The sequence below is a fragment of the Heterodontus francisci genome, chromosome 3 (genome assembly GCF_036365525.1).
Source record: "Heterodontus francisci isolate sHetFra1 chromosome 3, sHetFra1.hap1, whole genome shotgun sequence".
In the NCBI taxonomy this organism is placed as follows: domain Eukaryota; kingdom Metazoa; phylum Chordata; class Chondrichthyes; order Heterodontiformes; family Heterodontidae; genus Heterodontus; species Heterodontus francisci.
In genome coordinates, this window is record NC_090373.1 from 199,881,598 (window position 1) to 199,907,667 (window position 26,070).

General features: G+C 45.9%; 1 protein-coding gene across 4 annotated transcripts in view; it reads left to right on the forward strand.

Moving 5' to 3' along the window:
- The window catches only part of LOC137366082 (cullin-9), a 413,970-nt gene that overhangs the window by 141,004 nt on the left and 246,896 nt on the right, over positions 1-26,070 (forward strand). For all 4 annotated transcript variants that reach the window (XM_068028163.1, XM_068028162.1, XM_068028164.1 and 1 more), the window contains exons 6-7: positions 13,752-13,942; positions 20,750-21,140. In XM_068028163.1, the coding sequence (XP_067884264.1) occupies positions 13,752-13,942; positions 20,750-21,140 (582 nt within the window). The remainder of the gene's footprint in view (positions 1-13,751; positions 13,943-20,749; positions 21,141-26,070) is intronic.

Below are 26,070 nucleotides of genomic sequence, written 5' to 3' on the forward strand. Positions count from 1 at the left end.
TTTCTCTCTCTGTCACCCCCCCCCTTTCTCTCTCTGTCACCCCCCCCCTTTCTCTCTCTGTCACCCCCCCCCTTTCTCTCTCTGTCACCCCCCCCCTTTCTCTCTCTGTCACCCCCCCCCTTTCTCTCTCTGTCACCCCCCCCTTTCTCTCTCTGTCACCCCCCCCTTTCTCTCTCTGTCACCCCCCCCTTCTCTCTCTGTCACCCCCCCCTTTCTCTCTCTGTCACCCCCCCCTTTCTCTCTCTGTCACCCCCCCCTTTCTCTCTCTGTCACCCCCCCTTTCTCTCTCTGTCACCCCCCCCCTTTCTCTCTCTGTCACCCCCCCCCCTTTCTCTCTCTGTCACCCCCCCCTTTCTCTCTCTGTCACCCCCCCCTTTCTCTCTCTGTCACCCCCCCCTTTCTCTCTCTGTCACCCCCCCCTTTCTCTCTCTGTCACCCCCCCCTTTCTCTCTCTGTCACCCCCCCCTTTCTCTCTCTGTCACCCCCCCCTTTCTCTCTCTGTCACCCCCCCCTTTCTCTCTCTGTCACCCCCCCCTTTCTCTCTCTGTCACCCCCCCCTTTCTCTCTCTGTCACCCCCCCCTTTCTCTCTCTGTCACCCCCCCCCTTTCTCTCTCTGTCACCCCCCCCTTTCTCTCTCTGTCACCCCCCCCTTTCTCTCTCTGTCACCCCCCCCCTTTCTCTCTCTCTCTCTCACACCCCCCCCCTTTCTCTCTCTCTCTCTCACACCCCCCCCTTTCTCTCTCTCTCTCTCACACCCCCCCCTTTCTCTCTCTCTCTCTCACACCCCCCCTTTCTCTCTCTCTCTCTCACACCCCCCCCTTTCTCTCTCTCTCTCTCACACCCCCCCCTTTCTCTCTCTCTCTCTCACACCCCCCCCTTTCTCTCTCTCTCTCTCACACCCCCCCCTTTCTCTCTCTCTCTCTCACACCCCCCCCTTTCTCTCTCTCTGTTCCTCCCCCTTGCCTTCGATCCTTTGGCTGTGAGATCGCTTTGCTCTGTCTTATCGCATGCTGCTGATGCTGTGTGCCCTGCATGTAGTCCTGTGTTACTGCTTCACCAGGTTGACACCTCCACCAGGTTGACACCTCATTTTTAATTATGCCTAGTGCAGCTCCTGAGATGCTCTCTGACACTCCTCATTGAACTAGGGTTGATCCCCTGGCTTGTTGGTAGTGGTAGAGTGAGGGATATGCCGGGCTGTGAGGTTACAGTTTGTGGTGTATAGCCAATTCTGCTGCTAGTGTTAGCCCCAATGCCTCATGAATTCCCAAGTTTGAGTTGCTGGATCTGTTCTGAATCTATCCCATTGAGCACTAATGTCCCTTTGGGAAGGCAATCTGCTGTCCTTACCCGGTCTGGCCTACATTTAACTCCAGACCCACGCAATGTGGTTGACTCTTAACTGGCCTCTGAAATGGCCAAGGAAGCCACTCAGTTGTACCAAACCACTACAGAAAAGTTGAAAAGGAATAAATCGGATGGAGCACCTGGCATTGACCTCTGCACTGGAAATGACAACAGCACACCCTGTCCAGTTGATCCTTAGTAACATCTGGGGGCTTGTGCCAAAAGTGGGAGAGCTGTCCCATAGATGAGTAAAACAACAGCCTGACATGGTCGTACTCATCGAAGCTCGCCTTACAGCCATTGTCTGCAACTCCTCCATCACCATCCCTGAATATGTTCTGTCTTACCACCAGAGGTGATGGCACAGTGGTATAGAGTCGAGAGGGAGTTGCCCCGGGAGCCCTCATCATTGAGCCCAGACCCCATGAAGTTTGATGGCATCAGGTCAAACATGGGGAGGAACCACCCCCATCTGATGAAAAGACCTCCTCCATGTTGAACACCATTTGGAAGAAGTACTGAGGACACAATGTATTCTGGGTGGGGGACTTCAATGCCCATCATTGGGAGTGGCTTGAAAGCACCACTACTGACAAAGCTGGCCAAGTCTCGAAGGACATAACTGCCATGCTGGGCCTGAGGCAAGCGATGAGGGAAAAACCTACTTGACCTCGTCCTCGCCAATCTACCTGTCACAAATGCATCTCTCCATGACCGTATTGGTGGGAGCGACCGCTGCGTAACCCTTGTGAAGACGCAGTCCCGTCTTCACACTGAGCATTCTGTCCATCATGTTGTACAGCACTATAACTGTGCTAAATGGGATAGATTCAGACAGATCCAACAGCTCAAACTGTGGGTCAACATCAGAATTGTATTCAACCACAATCTGTAACCTCATCACCTGGTGTATCCCTCACTCTACCGTCATCGTCAAGCCAGGGGATTAATCGTGGTTCAATGAGGAGTGCAGGAGAGCATGCCAGCAGCAGCACCAGGCATACCTAAAAATGAGGGGTCAAGCTGGTGAAGGTACAACACAGATCTACATGCACGCCTAACAGCGGAATCAGCGTGCTACAGAGCTAATCAACGGATCAGTTCTAGGCTCTGCAGTTCTGCCACATCCAGTTGTGAATGGTGGTGGGTAATTAAATAACTAACAGGAGGCCAGCTCAGCACGTCAGTATTTTTTTATTCGTTTAAGGGATGTGGACGTCGCTGGCAAGGCCAGCATTTATTGCCCATCCTTAATTGCCCTTGAGAAACTTGAATGGCTTGCTAGGCCATTTCAGAGGGCATTTAAGAGTCAACCACATTTCTGTGGGTCTGGAGTCACATGTAGGCCAGACCAGGTAAGGACAGCAGATTTCCTTCCCTAAAGGACATTAGTGAACCAGATGGGTTTACAACCATTGCCAATGGTTTCATGGGCAGCATGAGACTACCTTTTTTTTTTAAAATTCCAGATTTATTAATTGAATTCAAATTCCACCATCTGCCGTGGTGGGATTCGAACCCATGTCCCTAGGGCTTTAGGCTGGGCCTCTGGATTACTAATCTAGTAACGTTACCACTACGTCACTGCCTCCCCTCTCAGTGCAAAAGACAAGACTGAAGCTTTTATGCCCATCTTCAGTCAGAAGTGTTGAGCGGATGATCCATCTCGGCCACCTCCTGAGGTACCCAGTATCACAGATGCCAGTCTTCAGCTAATTCGATTCACCACATGATATCACGAAATGGCTAAAGGCACTGTATACTGGAAAGGCTGTGGGCCCTGACAACATTCCGGCAATAGTACTGAAAACATGTGCTCCAGAATTAGCCACGCCACTCGCCAAGCTGTTCCAGTACAACCACAACACTGGCATCTACCCGTGTTACGAATGTGCCTTTGTGTTTTGTTAAATATATTTATTGAGGACTTATTTTTGAAAGATTGAAGAAATGTTAAACTTTGGGGTTATTAAAGGGGGTCATGTAAAGGCCAATCGACTTTGAAAAACAGTCCCTGGAAATAATTTTTAAAAGGGGTGCTGAGAGGTCTTGTGAGGAATACAGACCTTTCTGGAAAACCACCTGACTTCCAGCTCAATAAACAGAAAACTTTGGACACCGAGAGAAGTTATTTGCAAAGAAGTGACAGGTTAAGTTTTTGAATTGTTTTGATTTGGGGTTGAACGGTATAAAAAGAGAACCTCCAAGGACAGAAGAGGATTCCCAAGGAAGGAGAGAAGACCACAACTCAGCTTACTTTTCCAGCACCTCTCTAAAAGACCCTGAGAAGTCCACTGTCAACTCATCTCGTCTCCTGTCTTTGAAGAAAAGCCTGCTAAATTAATTCTCAATACCGCATGAAAATAACTGTGCTAAAAAATCCCAGTGACCCATTTAAGTGTACTCGGAAGCCAGACTGTATGCCAGTTTTGGAACACAACGTATCTCATTTGTTTCTTCAAGAATGAGCCAGTATTCAGCTCGTGTTTTTCTCTCTCTTTGTAATAGAACTCTATAAACAAAAATACCTTTATTTTTCCCATTAACTGGTGTGTGTGTGTGTCTCTAAGGTTAAAAGGGAACTTTAATATTTCAACCTGTGTGTTTATGTTTAACTTCATTACTGGTTAAGACTTGTTTTATAGTAAACTGATAATTTTGTTGTTTATTAAAGAAACCTGGTTGGTGTGTTTTATTCTGAGATAAAAATAGAGTCTATGATTGTATCAGTAAGTGGGAAAAAATTTAAATATATGTTGTGACCTGTGGAGAGGTGGAACAAGAATAAACACTGCACTCCTCCCGTCTCCGTCGTAACACCCGACAGTGTGGAAAATTGTCCAGGTATGTCTTGTCCACAAAAAGCAGGAAAAATCCAATCCAGCCAATTACCGCTCCCATTCTCAATCATCAGCAAAGTGACGGAAGGTGTCATAGACGGTGCTGTCAAGTGGCCCTTACTCAGCAATAACCTGCTCACTGATGCTCAGTTTGGGTTCCGACAGGGCCACTCAGCTCCTGACTTTATTGTAGCCTTGGTCCAGACATGGACGAAAGAGCTGAACTCCAGAGGTGAGGTAAAGTGACTGCCCTTGACATCAAGGTAGCATTTGATCGATGTGGCAAAACTGGAGACGATGGGAATCGGGGAAAAATCTGCACTGTTTGGAGTCGTACCTAGCACAAAGGAAGATGGTTGTGGTTGTTGGAGGTCAATCAATTCAGCTTCAGGACATCACTGCAGGAGTTCCTCAGGGTAGTGTCCTAGGCCCAACCATCTTCAGCTGCTTCATCAATGACCTTCCTTCAATCATAAGGTCAGAAGTGGGGATGTTTGCTGTCGATTGCATAATGCTCAGCACCATTTGCAACTCCTCAGTTACTAAAGCACCCCAGCCACCACCTTAAACATTCACTCCCTCCACCACTGGCACACGGTGGCAGCAATGTGGACCATCTACAAGGTGCACTGCAGTAACTCACCAAAGCTCCATCTACAGCACTTTCCAAATCCACAAACTCTACTACCTAGAAGAACAAGGGCAGCATCATCAAGTCCCCCTCCAAGCCACATAGCATCCTGACTTAGAACTATATCACTGTTCCTTCATGCTTGCTGGGTCAAATCCTGGAACTTCCTCCCTAACCGCATTTTGGGTGTTCCCGCACCAGATGGACTGCAGCGGTTCAAGGAGGAGACTCACTTTCTCGAGGGCGATTCGGGATGGGTAACAAATGCTGGCCTTACCAGCAACGCTCACATCGCAAGAATGAAAGAATTAAGAAGTGCAGTGATAGTGCCACACAACATGATGAAGTGTCAAGACAGGTCTTTGTCTCCAGAAGGACTGAGTGGTCAACACTCTTACCAACACTGCCATGGACTAATGCATCTGCGACAGGTAGATTGGGGAGAACGAGATCAAGTAGAGTTTTCCTTTTTTTTTTTCCTCTCACCATTTGCTGCAGGCTCAGTCTGGCAGATATGTGCTTCAGGACTCTGCTAGCTCGGTGATGGACATTGGAGTCCCCATCCAGAGTACATTCTGTGCCATTGCCACCCTTAGAGTTACTTCCAAGTGGTGTTCATACATATGACCATATGAGTTAGGAACAGGCATAGCCACTTGGTCCCTCGAGCCTGCTCTGCCATTCAATAAGATCATGGCTGATCTGATTGTAACCTCAACTCCACATTCTTGCCTGCCCCCAATAACCTTTCACCCACTTGCTTATCAAGAATCTATCTACTTCTGCCTTTAAAATATTTTAAGACTCTGCTTCTGAGAAAAAAAAAATCCTCAATTTGTCTTAAATGGGCGACCCCTTATTTTTAAACAGTGACCCCCTAGTTCGAGATTTTCCCACAAGGGGAAACATCCTTTCCACATCCACCCTGTCAAGACCCCTCAGAATCTTGTATGTTTCAATCAAGTCGCCTCTTACTCTTCTAAACTCCAGCAGGTACAAGCCTAGCCTGTCCAGTCTTTCCTCATAAGACAGCCCACTCAGGTATTAGTCTAGTAAACCTTCTCTGAACTGCTTCCAACAATATACTTTAATGATTTAGATGAGGGAACTAAATGTAATATCTCCAAATTTGCACATGACACAAAACTGTGTGGGAGTGTGAGTTGTGAAGAGGATGCAGAGAGGCTTCAGGGTGATTTGGACAAGTTGAGTGAGTGGGCTAATGCATGGCAGATGCAGTATAATGTGGATAAATGTGAGGTTATCCACTTTGGTGGCAAAAACAGGAAGGCAGATTATTATCTGAACGGCTATAAACTGAGAGAGGGGAATATGCAGCGAGACCTGGGTGTTCTCGTACACCAGTCGCTGAAGGTAAGCATGCAGGTGCAACAGGCGGTAAAAAAGGCAAATGGTATGTTGGCCTTCATAGCGAGAGGATTCGAGTACAGGAGCAGGGATGTCTTGCTGCAATTATACAGGGCCTTGGTGAGGCCACACCTGGAATATTGTGTGCAGTTTTGGTCTCCTTATCTGAGGAAGGATGTTCTTGCTGTAGAGGGAGTGCAGCGAAGGTTTACCAGACTGATTCCTGGGATGGCGGGACTGACGTATGAGGAGAGAATGAGTCGGTTAGGATTATATTCGCTGGAGTTCAGAAGAGTGAGGGGGGATCTCATAGAAACCTATAAAATTCTAACAGGACTTGACAGGGTAGATTCAGGAAGGATGTTCCCGATGGTGGGGGAGTCCAGAACCAGGGATCATAGTCTAAGGATATGGGGTAAACCTTTCAGGACTGAGATGAGGAGAAATTTCTTCACGTAGAGAGTGGTGAGCCTGTGGAATTCGCTACCACAGAAAGCAGTTGAGGCCAAAACACTGAATGTTTTCAAAAAGGAGTTAGATGCAGCTCTTGGGTCTAAAGGGATCAAAGGGTATGGGGCGTAAGTGGGAACAGGTTACTGAGTTGGATGATCAGTCATGATCAGAATGAATGGCGTTCAGGCCTGAAGGGTCAAATGGCCGCCTCCTCCTGTTTTCTATGTTTCTATATTTCAACGCATTTACATCCTTCCTTAAATAAGGAGACCGCTACTGTATAGCTGAAACATAACCTCCCTACTTTTGTATTCAATTCCCCTAGCGATAAACAATAACATTCTATTAACTTTCCTAATTACTTGCTGTACCTGCATACTAACCTTTTATAATTCATGTACTAGGACACCCAGATCCCTCGGCATCTCAGAGCTCTGCAATCTCTCACCATTTAGATAATATGCTTTTTTTATTTTTCCTGCCAAAATGGACAATTTCACATTTTCTCACAATATACTTCATTTTCCAGATCTTTGCCCTCTCACTTAACCTATCTATATCTCTTTGAAGCCTTCTTATGTCCTCTTCACAACTTGTTTTCTTACCTGTCTTTGTGTCATCAACAAAGTTCGCAACCATACCTTCGGTAGCTTTATCCAAGTCCTTTTTAAAATTGTAACAAGTTGAGGCCCCAGCACAGATCCCTGTGGCATACCACTCGTTACATCTTCCCAACCATAAAATGACCCATTTATGCGTACTCTGTTTCTTGTTAGCTAGCCAATCTTCTATGCCAATATGTTACCCTCTACACTGTGAGCTTTTATTTTTGCGCAAAAACCTTTGATGTGGCACCTTATTAAATGCCTTCTGGAAATCTAAGTGCAATACATCCACTGGTTCCCCTTTATCCACAGCACAGGTTGCTTCAAAGAATTCCAATAGAATTGGTTAAACATGACTTCCCTTTCACAAAACCATGTTGACTTTCCCTGATTACCTTGAATTTTTCGAAGTGCCCTGCTATAACGTCTTCAATGTGGAGGAGTACTGATTCATCAGCTGAGGTGAGGGGAGGTGGGTGTGACAGTAGGTGGTGATCAGGAGGTTCCTTGCCCATGTTTGGCCTGATGCCATGAGACTTCATGGGGTTTGGAGCAAATGTTGATGACTCCCAGGGCCACTTCCTCGTCACTGTATACCACTGTGCTGCTACTTCTGGTAATGGAGGAGTCTGGGGCATTGCCTGTAAGGTACAATTCGCTGAGTATGATTGAGTTAGCTTGACTAGTCTGTGCGACAGCGATCCTAATTTTGGCCCAGGTCCCCAGGGAGAACTTTGCCTGGTCGACTGGGCAAGTTGTGCTGTTGTCATTTCTGTTGCCGGGTCATAGTCATACAGCACAGAAACAGGCCCTTCGGCTCATCGTGTCTGTGCCGGCCATCAAGCACTTAACTATTCTAATCCCATTTTCCAGCACTTGACCCGTAGCCTTGTATGCTATGGCGTTTCAAGTGCTCATCTAAATACTAAAATATTGTGAGGGTTACTGCCTCTACCACCTCTTCAGGCATTGCGTTCCAGATTCCAACCACCCTCTCGATGAAAATTATTTTCCTCAAATCCCTCTAAACCTCATGCCCCTTACCGTAAATCTATGCCCCCTGGTTATTGACCCCTCCGCTAAGGGAAAAAGTTTCTTCCTATCTAACCTATCAATGCCCCATATAATTTTGTATACCTCAATCATGTCTCCCCTCAGCCTTCTCTGCTCTGAGGAAAACAACCCTAGCCTTTTCAGTCTCCCCTCAAAGCTGAAATGCTCCAGCCCAGGCAACATCCTGGTAAATCTCCTCTGCACCCTCTCCAGTGCAATCACATCCTTCCTATAGTGTGGTGCCCAGAACTGTACACAGTACTCCAGCTGTGGCCTAACTAGTGTTTTATACAGCTCCATCATAACCTCCCTGCTCTTATATTCTATGCTTCGGCTGATAAAGGCAAGTATCCCATATGCCTTCCTAACCACCTTATCTACCTGTGCTGCTGCCTTCAGTGATCTATGGACAAGTACACCAAGGTCCCTCTGACCTTCTGTACTTCCTAGGATCCTACCATCCATTGTATATTCCCATGCCTTGTTAGTCCTCCCAAAAGACATCACCTCACACTTCTCAGGATTAGATTCCATTTGCCACAGCCCCGCCCATTTTACCAGCCCATCTACTTTGTCCTGTAATCTAAGGCTTTTCTCTAATTTTATTTTGACTTTTCTGTAGCAGTTTGATCCATCTGAGTAACTTGCTTTGCCATTTCAGAGGGCATTAAAGGGTGAATGGAAATTGCTGTGGGTCTGGAGTCCCGTGTAGGCTAGACCGGGTAAGGACGGCAGATTTCTTTCCCTAAAGGACATTAGTGAACCAGATGGGTTTTTATGACGATCTGGTTGTTTCATTGTCACCATTACTGAGACTAGCTTTTTATCACAGATTTTTAAATAACTGAATTTAAATTCCACTAGGTGGGATTTGAACTCGTCTACAGAGCATTAGTTGAGGCTTCTGGATTACTAGTCTAGGAACATTACCAATACACTAGTGTCTTCCTTGGCTGCAGAGGGATATAGACAGGTTGGGTGTGTGGGCAAGAACATGGCAGATGGAATATGTGATGACGTATGAATTATCCACTTTGGTAGGAAAAATAAATAAAGCAAAATATCTTTTGCGTGGTGAGAGACAGGGAAATGTTTGCTTTCAGAGGGACCTGGGTTTCTTTGTACATGAATCACAAAGTTAACATGCAGGTACAGAAAGCAATTAGGAAGGCAAATGGTATGTTATCTTTTGTTACAAAGCGAATAGTGTAAGAATGAAGAAGTTTTGTTACAATCGTACAGTGCATTGGCCAAGCCACACCTGTGTATTGTGTGCAGTTTTGGTCTCCATACCGAAGGGAGGACACTCTTGCCCTAGAGGGAATCAAGGTTCAGTGGACTGGTTCCTGGGATGAGACAATATCCTATGAGGAGGGATTGAGTAGACTCGGCCCATATTCTCTGGACTTTAGAAGAATGAGAGGTAATCTCATTGAAACACAAAATTCTTATGGGGCTTGACAAGGTAGATGCTGAGAAAATGCATCCTCTGGCTGCGGAATCTAGAATACTGGGTCACAATCTCAATAAGGGATCAACCATTTAGGACTGAGATGAGAAATTTCTTCACTCGGAGGGTTGTGAATCTTTGAAATTCTCCACCTCAGCGGTGTGAATGCTCAATTGTCAAGTATATTCAAGACTGAGGTCAGTAGATGTTTGGATGATCAGGAATTGAGGGATTTGGGGATAGTGTGGGAAGGTGGAGTTGAGGTAGGAGCTCAGCAATGATCTTATTGAATGGCAGAGCAGATTTGAAGGGTCAAATGGCCTACTCCTGTTCCTATTTCTTATGTACTTTCTCTGGGAACATTCCTAAACGGGTCGAACCCATGTATGCTACTAATGGAAATTATTTTTCTTAAATTTTAAAATGGTCAATTTGAGTACTTTGAATCAATTTTAGCAATCCTCTTCATAACTTAGATTAAGTTACCTCAGTCTTCTCTCCCTACAGGATCAAACCCAGTTTCCTTAACATTTCCTCTTAACTTTGATTCCTGAGCTCTTTTTTGGATCTTCAAGGGAAACCTAAAACCTCGGGTATAATGAGCAATACTGCACACTACTTTACTTTTGTTGCATCTCTGTTCTAGGCCCAGCTTTAATGATTTTTCCTCTGTTAATTCCAAATTCCTTCCTGTTACAGTTCGACATGTGATTGTTTTATTCAACACCTACATCTATTTTGGTGATTGCGCCCATGCTCATGAATAAGTAAATTTGATTTGAGTCCTGAGTGTTATTCTGTCTTTAGGATGTACGACTCCTGAACATCACCCAGGAGCCAATTAAAGTTTCATGAACATTGGGTTAGGAGCAAACGGTACTCTTTTGGTCCCAAAATAATGTACTGTACTGGAGATGGAAAGAGAAAATGCTGAAATCTACTGGCTCTGTGCTTCCTTCAGTGAGTGGTTGATGCAGTAAATTCTCTGGTTTCGTCTGTAGTCTGTGTTCAGCTAATCTCAGTCAGGGGTGTGGCAGGTCTTTGTGCCCTGTATTAGATAAGAAAAATCAGTTTGAGATTCTCTCCTGCCTATTCATTGAGCTCTTCTTGAAGTATTTGTAGAAATATTAGGCGAGGTCCCACTTGGACTTCAGGATGTTTCTTACCATGATGGTAAGACTTGCCGCAGACTAGGTTTTCATCTGAAGAGAAGCCGTTTGGAAGTAGCACTGGAGTGTGCTTGATATCCAGCAAGGGCAATAGTAAAACAAAAGTAGCAAAGTATTTTTATAAAGTTTATTGACAGTATGCCAGTCTAAAGTCAAGGCTACTGTTTAATTTATTGGTGAAATGATTGTGAAAGGAATCTGGGGCACAGTTGCACCACCACAGGTGAAACTGCAGCTGTCTGAGTTATCAACCATTAAGTTTGTGATGACTGTAGCCATTATAAATTGGGCACCTCCTGTGCTCATAAGTTTCAGGAACAGGGAAAATCCAACAAATCTGTCTGTGTGATTGATTTCACTTTCACTGAACTGTCTTCAAATTCTCAGCTTGGCTCATTAGTCAGATGGTTATGGGTCAAACAGCAGTGCAGATTTGAGCACATAGCATAGGCTGATAAACAAGCATACGAACATAGGGTCATACGAATTAGGAGCAGGAGTAGGCCACTTGGCCCCTCGAGCTTGCTCTGCCATTCAATAAGATCATGGCTGATGTGATTATAACCTCAACTTCACATTCCCACCTACCATAACCTTTCACCCGCTTGCATATCAAGAATCTATCTACTTCTGCCTTAAAAATATTTTAAGACTCTGCTTCCACTGCCTTTTGAGGAAGAGAATTCCAAAGACTCACGACCCTCTGAGAGAAAAGAATTCTCCTCATCTCTGTCTTAAATGGGCGACCCTTTATTTTTAAACAGTACTGCAGGAGTGCTGCATTGTTGGAGTTGCTGTCTTTTGGATGACACATTCAGATCGATCTCATGGTGCCATACAAAGAACAAAGAAAATTACAGCACAGGAACAGGCCCTTCGGCCCTCCAAGCCTGCGCCGATCCAGATCCTCTATGTAAACATGTCGCCTATTTTCTAAGGGTCTGTATCTCTTTGCTTCCTGCCCATTCATGTATCTGTCTAGATACATCTTAAAAGACGCTATCGTGCCCGCGTCTACCACCTCCGCTGGCAACGCGTTCCAGGCACCCACCACCCTCTGCGTAAAGAACTTTCCACGCATATCCCCCTAAACTTTTCCCCTCTCACTTTGAACTCGTGACCCCTAGTAATTGAATCCCCCACTCTGGGGAAAAAGCTTCTTGCTATCCACTCTGTCTATACCTCTCATGATTTTGTACACCTCAATCAGGTCCCCCCTCAACCTCCGTCTTTCTAATGAAAATAATCCTAATCTACTCAACCTCTCTTCATAGCTAGCGCCCTCCATACCAGGCAACATCCTGGTGAACCTCCTCTGCACCCTCTCCAAAGCATCCACATCCTTTTGGTAATGTGGCGACCAGAACTGCACGCAGTATTCCAAATGTGGCTGAACCAAAGTCTTATACAACTGTAACATGACCTGCCAACCCTTGTACTCAATACCCCGTCCGATGAAGGAAAGCATGCCGTATGCCGCCTTGACCACTCTATTGACCTGCGTTGCCACCTTCAGGGAACAATGGACCTGAACACCCAAATCTCTCTGTACATCAATTTTCCCCAGGACTTTTCCATTTACTGTATAGTTCACTCTTGAATTGGATCTTCCAAAATGCATCACCTCGCATTTGCCCTGATTGAACTCCATCTGCCATTTCTCTGCCCAACTCTCCAATCTATTTATATATATTTATATTTATATTAGAAGGACACGTTCAGACCCCCATTTTTTCAACCACCTGTAAAAACATAAAATCATGGTATGGTTGCAGCACAGTAGGAGCCCATTTGGCCTGTCATGTCTGTGCTGACTCTCTAAAAACAACTCACCTCGTCCCATTCCCCTGCCTTTTCTCTGTAGCCCTGCACATTTTTTCTCTTCTGATAATTGTCCAGTTCCCTTTTGAAAGCCTCGATAGAATCATTTTCCACCACACTCCCAGGCAGTGCATTCCAGATCCTAACCACTCGCTGTGTAAAAAGGATATTCCTCATGTCGCTGTTGCTTTTTCCAATTATCTTAAATCAGTATCTTCTGGTTCTACACCCTTCTCCCAGTGGGAACAGTTTCTTCCTATCTACTCTGCCCAGACCCCTCTTGACTTGGAATACCTCCATCAAATCACCTCTCAACCTTCTCTAAGGAGAACATACCCAGCTTCTCCAATCCATGGAACAGAGTTCCTCATCCCTGGAACAATTCTTGTCAATGTTTCTGCATCCTCAATAATGCCTTCACATACTTCTTACAACTGATAATTTTTCAAATTAGTTGCCACTTCTGATGAAAGGTCACACAGACCGAAAACGTTAACTCTGTTTCTCTCTCCATAGATGCTGCCTGACCTGCTGAGTATTTCCAGCACTTTGGGTTTTAGTTGCCACATTTGTCTGCATAGCAGTAACTGCAAAGAGTAATTTATGGGATGTGAAACTGCTTAAGATTTTGAAAGGACTGATAAAGCATTATGTTAATGAAAGTTTATTCTCCTTGCCCTCTCAACCCTGAAACAAATATATTTGCTGTTGGAACCTAACTTACACCGTCTGTTTCATTAGGTGGTCTTAGTAATGTCACCCTTTGGGGGTGACAGTTCTGTCGGGCCATCAATCTTCAGATTTCTTTCTTTGTGTTCATCCATATTTGAATCTTTTTGCACAGTGAATAACTTTCCTGACTCAATGTTAAGTTTTCTCAAATGTCTTGAAATAAATTGGCCTATCTCAAACGCTGGTTTTCACTGGCTAGTGAAAAAGGAATCTTTCGAGAATCCATTCACTTTTCAGAGGTGGTGGGCATGTTGCATTATTTTTTAAAACTTGTTTTTCAGTTGCCCAGACGTTTTTCCATAAGCCGCCCGGTGGGTTGTACTCCCTGCCTTATCTATCGAAGAGCATTTCTGAAGATTCCTTTATTCTCAGCCGCTCAGAATGGTGGGAGGTGCTTTTTTTCATCAAGAAGTTGGAACCAAAACAGCAGCAGGAGGCTGTAGACATCATCAGACAGAACCTGGAGGATCAGGTCAGACAACAGAGTGATTGTGTGGGGAGGGGGGTTGGCAGTGATTGTGTGGGGAGGGGGGTTGGCAGTGATTGTGTGGGGAGGGGGGTTGGCAGTGATTGTGTGGGGAGGGGGGTTGGCAGTGATTGTGTGGGGAAGGGGGTTGGCAGAGTGATTGTGTGGGGAAGGGAGTTGGCAGAGTGATTGTGTGGGGAAGGGGGTTGGCAGAGTGATTGTGTGGGGAGGGGGGGTTGGCAGAGTGATTGTGTGGGGAAGGGGGTTGGCAGAATGATTGTGTGGGGAGGGGGGGGGTTGGCAGAGTGATTGTGTGGGGAGGGGGGGTTGGCAGAGTGATTGTGTGGGGAGGGGGGGGGTTGGCAGAGTGATTGTGTGGGGAGGGGGGGTTGGCAGAGTGATTGTGTGGGGAGGGGGGGGTTGGCAGAGTGATTGTGTGGGGAGGGGGGTTGGTAGAGTGATTGTGTGGGGAGGGGGGTTGGCAGTGATTGTGTGGGGAAGGGGGTTGGCAGTGATTGTGTGGGGAGGGGGGTTGACAGTGTTTGTGTGGGGAGGGGGGTTTGGCAGAGTGATTGTGTGGGGAGGGGTGTTTGGCAGAGTGATTGTGTGGGGAGGGGTGGGTTGGCAGAGTGATTGTGTGGGGAGGGGGGTTGGCAGTGATTGTGTGGGGAGGGGGGTTGGCAGAGTGATTGTGTGGGGAGGGGGGTTGGCAGTGATTGTGTGGGGAGGGGTGGGTTGGCAGAGTGGTTGTGTGGGGAGTGGCGGGTTGGCAGAGTGATTGTGTGGGGAGGGGGGGTTGGCAGAGTGATTGTGTGGGGAGGGGGGGGTTGGCAGAGTGATTGTGTGGGGAGGGGGGTTGGTAGAGTGATTGTGTGGGGAGGGGGGTTGGCAGTGATTGTGTGGGGAAGGGGGTTGGCAGTGATTGTGTGGGGAGGGGGGTTGACAGTGTTTGTGTGGGGAGGGGGGTTTGGCAGAGTGATTGTGTGGGGAGGGGTGTTTGGCAGAGTGATTGTGTGGGGAGGGGTGGGTTGGCAGAGTGATTGTGTGGGGAGGGGGGTTGGCAGTGATTGTGTGGGGAGGGGGGTTGGCAGAGTGATTGTGTGGGGAGGGGGGTTGGCAGTGATTGTGTGGGGAGGGGTGGGTTGGCAGAGTGGTTGTGTGGGGAGTGGCGGGTTGGCAGAGTGATTGTGTGGGGAGGGGGTTTGGCAGTGATAGTGCGGGGAGGGGTGGGTCGGCTGAGTGAGTGATTGTGCGGGGAGGGGTGGGTCGGCTGAGTGAGTGATTGATTGTGCGGGGAGGGGTGGGTCGGCTGAGTGAGTGATTGATTGTGCGGGGAGGGGTGGGTTGGCAGAGTGGTTGTGTGGGGAGTGGCGGGTTGGCAGAGTGATTGTGTGGGGAGGGGGTTTGGCAGTGATAGTGCGGGGAGGGGTGGGTCGGCTGAGTGAGTGATTGTGCGGGGAGGGGTGGGTCGGCTGAGTGAGTGATTGTGCGGGGAGGGGTGGGTCGGCTGAGTGAGTGATTGATTGTGCGGGGAGGGGTGGGTCGGCTGAGTGAGTGATTGATTGTGCGGGGAGGGGTGGGTCGGCTGAGTGAGTGATTGATTGTGCGGGGAGGGGTGGGTCGGCTGAGTGAGTGATTGATTGTGCGGGGAGGGGTGGGTCGGCTGAGTGAGTGATTGTGCGGAGAGGGGTGGGTCGGCTGAGTGAGTGATTGTGCGGGGAGGGGTGGGTCGGCTGAGTGAGTGATTGATTGTGCGGGGAGGGGTGGGTCGGCTGAGTGAGTGATTGATTGTGCGGGGAGGGGTGGGTCGGCTGAGTGAGTGATTGATTGTGCGGGGAGGGGTGGGTCGGCTGAGTGAGTGATTGATTGTGCGGGGAGGGGTGGGTCGGCTGAGTGAGTGATTGTGCGGGGCGGTCATGGTGCATGGTTTGAGATGCATGTTTGGCTCTATCAGTGCATGCATGTAGAACATCCTTTCTGCTGCAGTTCACCCTCTCGTCTGGTATAATGTGACATTCTGATATTCATAAGACATGGTGATCAGCACAGATCATTTTGACAATCAAAGCTCCTTCCCCAACACTTGGGCCAGATAATGGAACCATTCCAGCAAACGTTAGATAGGTGAAAGTTCCAGTGAGAGGATGAGCTAGATGGACTGATGATCTCACTTATTTGCACTTACTGTTTGTCACCTTTGTGATCCCTCGTACCCCAACTCTTCTGTTACATTGTACTTTTAATACACCCATACTTAGTCTAAATGTTTCAGTTTCAGTTAAGAGCGTCCTAATTTTGTTTGCTTTCCATTAACTTAAGCATGTTTTGTGTGGTCCTGTTTTCTTGAATTAATTTGAAATAGTAAGCTGGATTTTCCTTTACTATTTAATAATTTATATAATGAGGTACCCGCATTCTTTCTAGATGATTGAGCTTGACTCCAGACTTTTTATATCTTCCATGAGTGACAGAGGTGGCTGATTTCACATTTTGAGTAGATTTTAGTGATGGTGGCTATGGTGATCACATTAATTTTGCGCCACCATGTCTGTTGTCGTCTTATCACCATCCCCACCCTCAACTTCTGCCTACCTTTTCTGGAGATGCTAACTTGTGTTAGATTGTGAATCCAATGGTGCTCATCGATTCTTTTATTCTTTACAAAGTGAGCCTATTCAGTGATGTTGGCGGAAGGTTCAGCTGTGGGACATATGCAGGCAAGCCTAGTCCTGTAACATGATCTTAGACTTTGCAGCAGGTTTGTAGAATAATGATCAGAAGTGGGGATCGGGTTGCTTGTCTTCCACTCCACCTCCCTCCACATCCCAAAAATAAATTCAGGAATTCTGAGGCCATTTTATTTTTCATTCACAAGATATGTGTGTCATTGGCAGGGCCGGCATTTATCACTCATCCTTAATTGCCCTTGAGAAGTTGTTGAGCTGCCTTTTTGAACTGCTGCAATCTATGTGGTCAAGGTACTCCCACTGTGTTGTATTATAGTTTTACATCACAGATTTGATACAACTGAGTGGCTTGTTAGGCCATTTCGGGGGGCAGTTGGGAACCAGCCACACTGCTGTTGATCTCATCACATGTAGGCCAGACCAGGTTAAGAACAGCAGATTTTCTTCCCTCGTCATACTCACGGAATCATACCTGACAGACAATGTCCCAGACACTGCCATCACCATCCCTGGGTATGTCCTGTCCCACCGGCAGGACAGACCCAGCAGAGGTGGTGTCACAGTGATATACAGTCAGGAGGGAGTTGCCCTGGGAGTCCTCAACATTGACTCTGGACCCCATGAAGTCTCACGGCATCAGGTCGAACATGGGCAAGGAAACAAAAACAAGAAATGCTGGAACCACTCAGCAGGTCTGGCAGCATCTGTGGAAAGAGAAGCAGAGTTAACGTTTCGGGTCAGTGACCCTTTGGAACTGAAACCATCTTCAGCCTGAAGTGTCGAGTGGATGATCCATCTCGGCCTCCTCCTGAGGTCCCCAGTATCACAGATGCCAGTCTTCAATCAATCTGATTCACTCCACGTGATATCAAGAAATGGCTGAAGGCACTGTATAGTGCAAAGGCTATGGGCCCTGACAATATGGGCAAGGAAACCTCCTACTGATCACCACCTACTGCCCCTTATCAGCTGATGAACCACTGCTTCTCCATGTTGAACACCAATTAGAAGAAGCACTGAGGGTAATAAGTGCACAGAATGTACCCTGGGTGGGAGACTTCAATGTCCATCACCAAGAGTGGCTCTGTAGCACCACCACTGACCGAGCTGGCTGAGCCTTTATAACATAAAGGGATATGGGGAGAGTGTGGGAAAAAGGCATTGAAGTGCATGATCAGCCATGATCGTATTGAATGGCGGAGCAGGCTCAACAGGCTGAACAGCCTACTCCAACTCCTGCTCCTACGTTCCTATGTCTTATAGGACAGAGCTGCTAGACTGGGTATGCGGTAGGTGGTGAGGGAATCAACAAGAAGGATAAAACTACTTGATATTGTCCTCACCAATCTACCTGTCGCAGATGTATCTGTCCATGACAGTATTGGTAGGAGTGACCACTGCACAGTCCTTGTGGAGATGAAGTCCCGTCTTCACACTGAGGATACCCACCATCATGTTGTGTGGCATTACCACTGTGCTAAATGGGATAGATTTCGAACAGATCTAGCAACTCAAAACTGGGCAACCACGAGGTACTGTGGGCCATCAGCAGCAACAGAATTGTACTCAACCACAATCTGTAACCTCATGGCCTGGCATATCCCCCACTCTACCATTACCATCAAGCTGCGGGACCAACCCTGGTTCAGAAAAGTGCAGGAGGGCATACCTCAAAATGAGGTGTCAGCCTCATGAAGCTACAACACAGGACAACTTGCAAACCAAATAGCATTAGCAGCATGCAATAGATAGGGCTAAGCAGTCACACAACCAACGGATTAGATCTAAGCTCTGCAGTCCTGCCACATCCAGTCGGGAATGGTGGTGGACAATTAAACAACAGGAGGAGGACACTCCACAAATATCCCCATCCTCAATGATGGGGGAGCCCAACACATCAGTGCAAAAGACAAGGCTGAAGCATTTGAAATCATCTTCAGCCTGAAGTGCCGAGTGGATGATCCATCTCTGCCTCCTCCTGAGGTCCCCAGTATCACAGATGTCAGTCTTCAATCAATCTGATTCACTCCACGTGATATCAAGAAATGGCTGAAGGCACTGGATACTGCAAAGGCAATGGGCCCTGACAACATTTTGGCAATAGTACTGAAGACCTGTGCTCCAGAACTAGCCGTGCCCCTAGCCAAGCTGTTCGAGTGCAGCTACAACACTGGCATCAACTTGGCAATGTGGAAAATTGCCCAGATATGTCCTGTGCACAAAAAGCAGGACAAATCTAATACGGTCAATCACCATGCTGTCAGTCTACTCTCAATCATCAGTAAAGTGATGGAAGGTGTCATCGACAGTGCTATCAAGTGGCATTTGCTTAGCAATAACCTGTTCGCTGATGCTCAGTTTGGGTTTCACCAGGGCTACTCAGCTCCTGACCTCATTACAGCCTTGGTTCAAACATGGACAAAAGAGCTGAACTCAAGAGGTGAGGTAAGAGTGACTGCCCTTGACATCAAGGCAGCATTTGACCGAGTATGGTATCAAGGAGCCCTAGCAAAACTGAAGTCAATGGGAATGAGGGGGAAAACTCTCCCCTGGTTGGAGTCATACCGAGTGCAAAGGAAGATGATTGTGGTTGTTGGAGGTCAATCATCTGAGCTCCAGGACATCACTGCAGGAGTTCCTCAGGGTAGTGTCCTAGGCCCAACCATCTTCAGCTGCTTCATCAATGACCTTCCTTCAATCATAAGGTCAGAAGTGGGGATGTTCGCTGACGATTGCACAATTCTCAGCACCATTCGCAACTCTTCAGATACTGAAGCAGTCTGTGTAGAAATGCAGCAAGACCTGGACAATATCCAGGCTTGGGCTGATAAGTGGCAAGTAACATTAGCGCCACACAAGTGCCAGGCAATGACCATCTCCAATAAGAGACAATCTAACCATCTCCCCTTGACATTCAACATCATTACCATTGCTGAATACCCCACTGTCAACATCCTATGGGTTACCATTGACCAGAAGCTGAACTGGAGTAGCCATATAAATACCGTGGCTACAAGAGCAGGACAGAGGCTCGGAATCCTGAGGCAGGTAACTCACTTAGACTCCCGAATGCCTGTCCACCATCTACAAGGCACAAGTCAGTAATGTGATGGAATACACTCCACTTGCCTGGATGGGTGCAGCTCCAACGACACTCAAGAAGCTCAACATCATTCAGGACAAAGCAGCCCGCTTGATTGGCACCCCATTCACAAACATTCACTCCCTCCACCACTGACGCGCAGTGGCAGCAGCGTGTACCATCTACAAGATGCACTGCAGCAATGCACCAAGGCTCCTTTGACGGCACCTTCCAAACCTGCGACCACTACCAACTAGAAGGACAAGGGCAGCAAATGCATGGGAACATCACCACCTGCAAGTTCCCCTCCAAGTCACACACCATCCTGACTTGGAACTATATCACTGTTCCTTCACTGTCACTGGGTCAAAATCCTGGAACTCCCTTCCTAACAGCATTGTGGATGTATCTACAGCACTCTGGGTGTATCTACACCACATGCACTGCAGCGGTTCAAGATGGCAGCTCACTACCACCTTCTCGAGGGTAATTAGGGATGGGCAATAAGTACTGGCCTGGCCAGCGATGCCGTCATCCCATGAACCAATGAAAGAAAGGACCTTTGTGAGTTTTTTGAGACAATTGTGTATTTTCATGGTCACCATTACTTATACTAGCGTTTTAGTTCAGATTTAGTCAATTTAATTGACTAAATTTTAAATCCCCAGCTGCCATGATGGGAAATGAACTCATTCATGTGTCTGGTTCATGAGTCCAGGAGTCTGGATTACTAGTCCAGTAACGTAACCACTCTGTTACCATACCCAATGTAGCAATCCTCCAGCCTCCCTGGTTGAAATCAGCAAGCTCAGCATAAATTAGGGATCTTGGCCTGTATGGCTCAGGACCTTGCTTTACAGTGTGTATACCATTGGAAGAAGCTCCAATAAAATGTTGTTATAAGGAAGTTCATGTCATATTTAGCAAAAGTCAAAATGGTCATAAGATGACATACAATGAATGAAAGATCAACATGTCTTTTAAACTTTTAATAGCGGACAATTAACTAGAATTCTTTGAGCCCATTTTGATTCCCCTCTGCAGATTTCATTGACGGATGAGAGTGTGTTGATTCAGTTAACTGTACGAGCAGAACTTGCACAGAAGCTGCTTCAGTTCTTGAGCCCCTTTTGTCCATCAGCCTACCTGAATGACCTGGAGTGCTCCCATGTTTATGCCAAACACTACTTGAAGAGGAAAGGGCTGGATCAGGACAACCTCTCCAGTGCTTTAACCAACATCGAGTCCACCTCCCTACCTGGCACAATCTCTTCTGGACCATCTGCTTCTCAGTCAAAGAAAGCCAAGAAAGAAGTTTCTCCAGACCTCGCAAGCACTGCAGCTACTTCAAGCAAAAACGATGCCATGCAGCCGATGGAGATGGGCAGGATGGAGGAGTTGGAGTTACCCGAAGATCTTGAAGAGAAACTGAAAGGTGAGAGTATCTGGTTCAGGTGGAGTCGGGAACTAATTTTCTACTTACAGAACCACAGCAACTAAAGCAGTGTTTCAGTAGCCAACGCAGTCTACTGAACACCAACAGCTGGAACTGCAGAGTCTGGCTGGGTGTTGGTTCAAACTTGAGTTAACTGATTTTAGCTCCATTATGGAAGACAGTTGTGCAGGGGTCTGGTGCTTTTTAATGAAAACGAAGGTGCAGTGGACCACTGTAGTTACTGATGTAGTACAATTTTTACTTTAAGTTCAAAAAGGACTCTGTCATTACTTGCTGGATTAAAGTTCTCCTAGGAAGGTTTAGTGCTGTGGAGCGTATTTTGAGAGTTAAGAAGTACTGGTTGGAAATCAGCTGCTACCCAATAAGTAGGAAGAGACATTCTGGAATTTCCTTGCACCTTTTCCCATGGATGCTGTATCATTGAATCATAGAATGGTTACTGTGTCTGCTAGAACTGTGCACCTCGTCCAACTCCCCCGCCTTTTCCCCTTGCCCTGCAAAATTTTTTCTCTTCAGATAATCATCCAATTCTCTTTTCGCGGCCTTGGTTAAATCTGCCTCCACTGCATTTTGTCCTCTTGTTCTTGACTCTTCCACCAGTGGGAACAGTTTCTCCCTATCTACTCTGTCCATACCCCTCATGATTTTGAACACCTCTATCCAGTCTTCTAACCTTCTCTCCTTTTTTAAAAAGGTGTGAATATTGTAAGAGTTGATGTTTGAAGAGACTTGGGTATGCTTGTACAAGGAATGCAGAAAGTTAGCATGCAGGTGCAGAAAATAATTAGGAAGGCAAATGGCATCTTGGCCTTCATTGCAAGGGGATTGGAGTACGGCAATAAAGAAGTTTTACTACAATTGTACAGGGTTTTGGTGAGACCACATCTGGAATACTGTGTGCAGTTTTGGTCTCCACATTTAAGAAAGGATATACTTGCATTGGAGGCAGTACAGCGAAGATTTACTAGATTGGTCCCTGGGATGAGGGGGTTGTCCTATGATTGGTTGAATAAATTGGGCCTATATTCTCTGGAGTTTAGGGAAATGAGAGATGATCTCATTGAAATATAAAGGATTCTGAAGGGTCTGGATACGGTAGACACTGAGAGATTGTTTCTGCAGATCAGGGAATCTAAACCACAATATCAGGGTAAGGGGCCGATCGTTTAGGACTGAGATGAGAAATGACTTCACTCAAAAGGTTGTGAATCTTTGGAATTCTCTACTCCAGAGGGTTGTGGATGCTCTATCATTGAATACATTTAAGGCTGGGATAGACAGATTTTTGGTCTCGCGGAATCGAGGGATATGGCAAGTGGGCAGGAAAGTGGAATTGAAGCCTATTGAATAATGGATCAGGCTCGATGGGCTATATGGTCTGCTCCTGTTTCTTGTGTTCTTGTCATTTGTGGCTTTGAAAAGAGCTGCTTTGGTACTGTGGCAGATGTGGAAACCTGATTGGAGGGATTCAAACATGGAATTCCAGGAAAGATGGGTATGCATTTGGGAGGTGACAACACGTTCAAAGACTTTGGAGACTTCTGCTCCTATTTCTTGTGTTCTCTAATCAAGCGACATAACTGGAGGCTATCATCCCTAGAACCATTCTCATACATCATTTCTGCAACCTCTAATATCTTCACATCCTTTCTAAAGTGTGATACCCAGAACTGGAAACAATGCTCCAGTTGAGGCCGAACCAGGGTTTTATAAAGGTTCAGTATAAATTCCTTGCTTTTTTACTGTATGCCTCTATTTGTGAAGCCCAGGATCCCTTATGCGTTATATTACGACTGAGGTGGGAAGGGCGCACTGTTTATTCTAGTTCCACTTCTCCACGGGTCACAACGTATATTTAATTTTTTTCTCACATACCGATACGATCAATCATAGACTTTATTTTTATCCCAGAATACAACACACTAACCAGGTTTCTTTAATAAACAACAAAATTATCAGTTTACTATAAAACAAATCTTAACCAGTAAAGAAAAGCATCAGCACACAGATTGAAATATTAAAGTTCCCTTTTTACCTTAGCCCCTCACACTCTCACGTGCGCGCGCACACAAACTCACACACACAACGGTTAACTGCAAAAATAAAGGAATTTTTGTTTTTAGGGCTCTATTACAGACAAAAGAAACATTTGGGCTGAATACTTGTTTATTCTTGAAGAAATAGCAGATGAGATATGTTGTGTTCCAAAACTGGCATACGGCCTGGCCTCTGAGTACATGTAGGTGGGTCAGTGGGATCTTTGAGCACACTTTTCAGGCAGCATTGAGAATTAATTTAGCAGGCTTTTCCTCAAAGACAGTAGATGATATGAGTTGACATAGTGGACATCTCAGTCTTTGAGAGGTCCTGGAAAGCTCAGCTGGGTTGTGGTCTTCTCTCTTTCCTTGGGAATTCTCCTCTCCCCTTGAAAGTTCTCTCCTTTATTTTCTTCTCTTCTCCGACAGGCTAAGTTGAACTGGGGTTCTGCCCTTCAGGCTGATTTTTAAAAAGTCCAACCCCTTTTTAAATAGTTCATTCCCAACTCAAAAGTGCAACTGGAAACAAAGTCCACCTTCTGACCTGTCACTTCTCTGCACATATCTTTCCCAGTTACCAGGGTTTCTGTTCTATTTTTAAGTTGTCATGTGACGACGAGTAAATGTTGTTGTCAAACTGGTCCTTTCAGTGTCCTCTTGATGGCCCTCTTGGGGGCAAAAAAACTGGTGCAACATTTCTTCAGTTTGACTATGAATTCCTCAAAAGATATATTTAGCAAAAACAGAAGCACTTTCATAACACCTTCACTCTTGGAGGAATGAAATGCCATTTTTAAATGTGCTTCATTACAAAGTGTGGAAAGAAAAGATGAAAATTTTAAAACACATTTTCACACTCATCCCCATTCACTCTTTACCTGTAGTTAATACAATTCTGCTCTTTACCCTCTTTTCATTCAGTTAACTTAAAACAAAGTTAAATTCTCAGTAAGGCATCTACAATAAAGTTGTTTTTTGCCCGCAATGTGGATAATCTTTAAGTGATAGGGCTGTAATAGTAAACTCCATCGGAATAATCTGGCATTCTGGTTTTTGAATTTTTCCACAAAGGCTAGGGGGTTATGATTAGTACACACGAGTGTCTCTCTACTGCCAGGTGGAGGCAGAAACCCCAAACTCATTTAAAACGTGCCTGTAAATGCTCTTGAAGTGCTGTAACCTCCAAGGCTACGGACGAGGTGCTGGAAGGTGGGATTAGATTGGGCGGCTAGTTCTTTCAGCCAGTGCAGACATGATGGCTGAATGACCTCCTTCTGTGCCGTAACTTTTCTATAATTCTAGTAGTGGCGGCTACAGACCTCAAAATGCTTAAGAGCCAATAATAGACCTAGGGTTTCTTTTTCCACTGTTGAGTATCTTTTTTGGTGTCAATTTAGTTTTTTGGGAAGGTATCCCACTGGCCTTCCTATACTTGATTCATCGCCTTGTAATAGGACTGTACCGACCCCCAGGTTACTAGCATCAATCACTACCTCGCTTAGTGAAATTTGGAGCAGCCAACACTGGTTCTAGTCAAAATGGCTTTCAACCTCTCAAAAGATGTTTGGACTTCACTGACCAGACAACCTTGGTTTTCTTTTTCTGTAGTAAATCTGTCAGTGGAGCAGCTACAGTACTAAAATTCGGTACAAACTTTAGGTAGAAACCACACATCCCCAAAAACCTCATGATTTCTCACTTAGTCTTAGGGATAGGGAACTCCACCAATGCTTGTACTTTTGCTGTTCTTGGCAACACTTGACCTTGCCCTAAGATTTGCCAGAGGTAGGTCACTCTCGCTTTTACAGATTCACTTTTGGCAAGGTTTATTACTAAATCAACCAATTATAATTTTATAAACAGAGTTTCAAGTTGTTCCAAGTGGTCCTTTCAAGTGTTACTGTATACCAGCACATCAAGGTAAACTGCACATTGAGGAACACTGGCTACCACTTGGTTCATTAGTCTCTGAAAAGTGGTTGGGCATTTTTTAGCCCGAATGGCATCACTCGGCTTTGGAAAAGACCGGCTAGGGTGACAAAGGCTGATATTCCTTTAGCTTGGGGTGTTAAAGGAACTTGCCAGTATCCCTTTAACAAATCTATTTTTGTAAGCAACATGGCACTACCCACTCTGTCAATACAGTCTTCAAAGTGAGGAGTTGGGGAGGAGTCTGCCTTTGCTAGTGCATTAACATTTCTGTGGTCTGTACAGAGTCTGGTTGAACTGTCAGGTTCAGGCACTAATACTACTGGCAAACTCCAGCTGCTTTGACTGGTGGTTTTCCAGCATGCATTGGATTTCTGCTTTTACTGGGCCTGTTTCTCTGGACTTAAGCGATAAGGATACTGTTTTATAGGAAAGGATTCCCCTACATCCACATCATGTATGACTATGGTTGTACATCCTGGCTTGTCCCTACAGACTCCTTTAAATGCTGTGAGTAGCCTTGTTAGGTCTTCCCGTTGTTCTGCATCTAAATATGAAAGCATAGTGTCCAATCTCCCTAACAATTCAATATTAACTAACTGGATAGTAGGCGGTTCAATTTGAGAATTGTCTAGGGCTCCTTCTGCCCCACCCTCAATATCCCTTTCATCTTTCACTGTTCCTCCTTCCTGACATACCTCTTGTTTGTTCTCCTCTTGGCGATGATATTGTTTCAACATATTGATATGACATAGCCGATTCTTTTTCCAGCGATCTAGGTTGTCAATCAGATAATTTACTTTACCAATTCTCTTGACCACTTGATATAACCACTGAACCGTGCTTTCAACGGTTCACCTGTAAAGGTAGTAATACTAACACCTCATCACCTGGTTGAAATGTTCGGGTCTTGGCATGCTTGTCTACCCATTTGTTTGTGATTG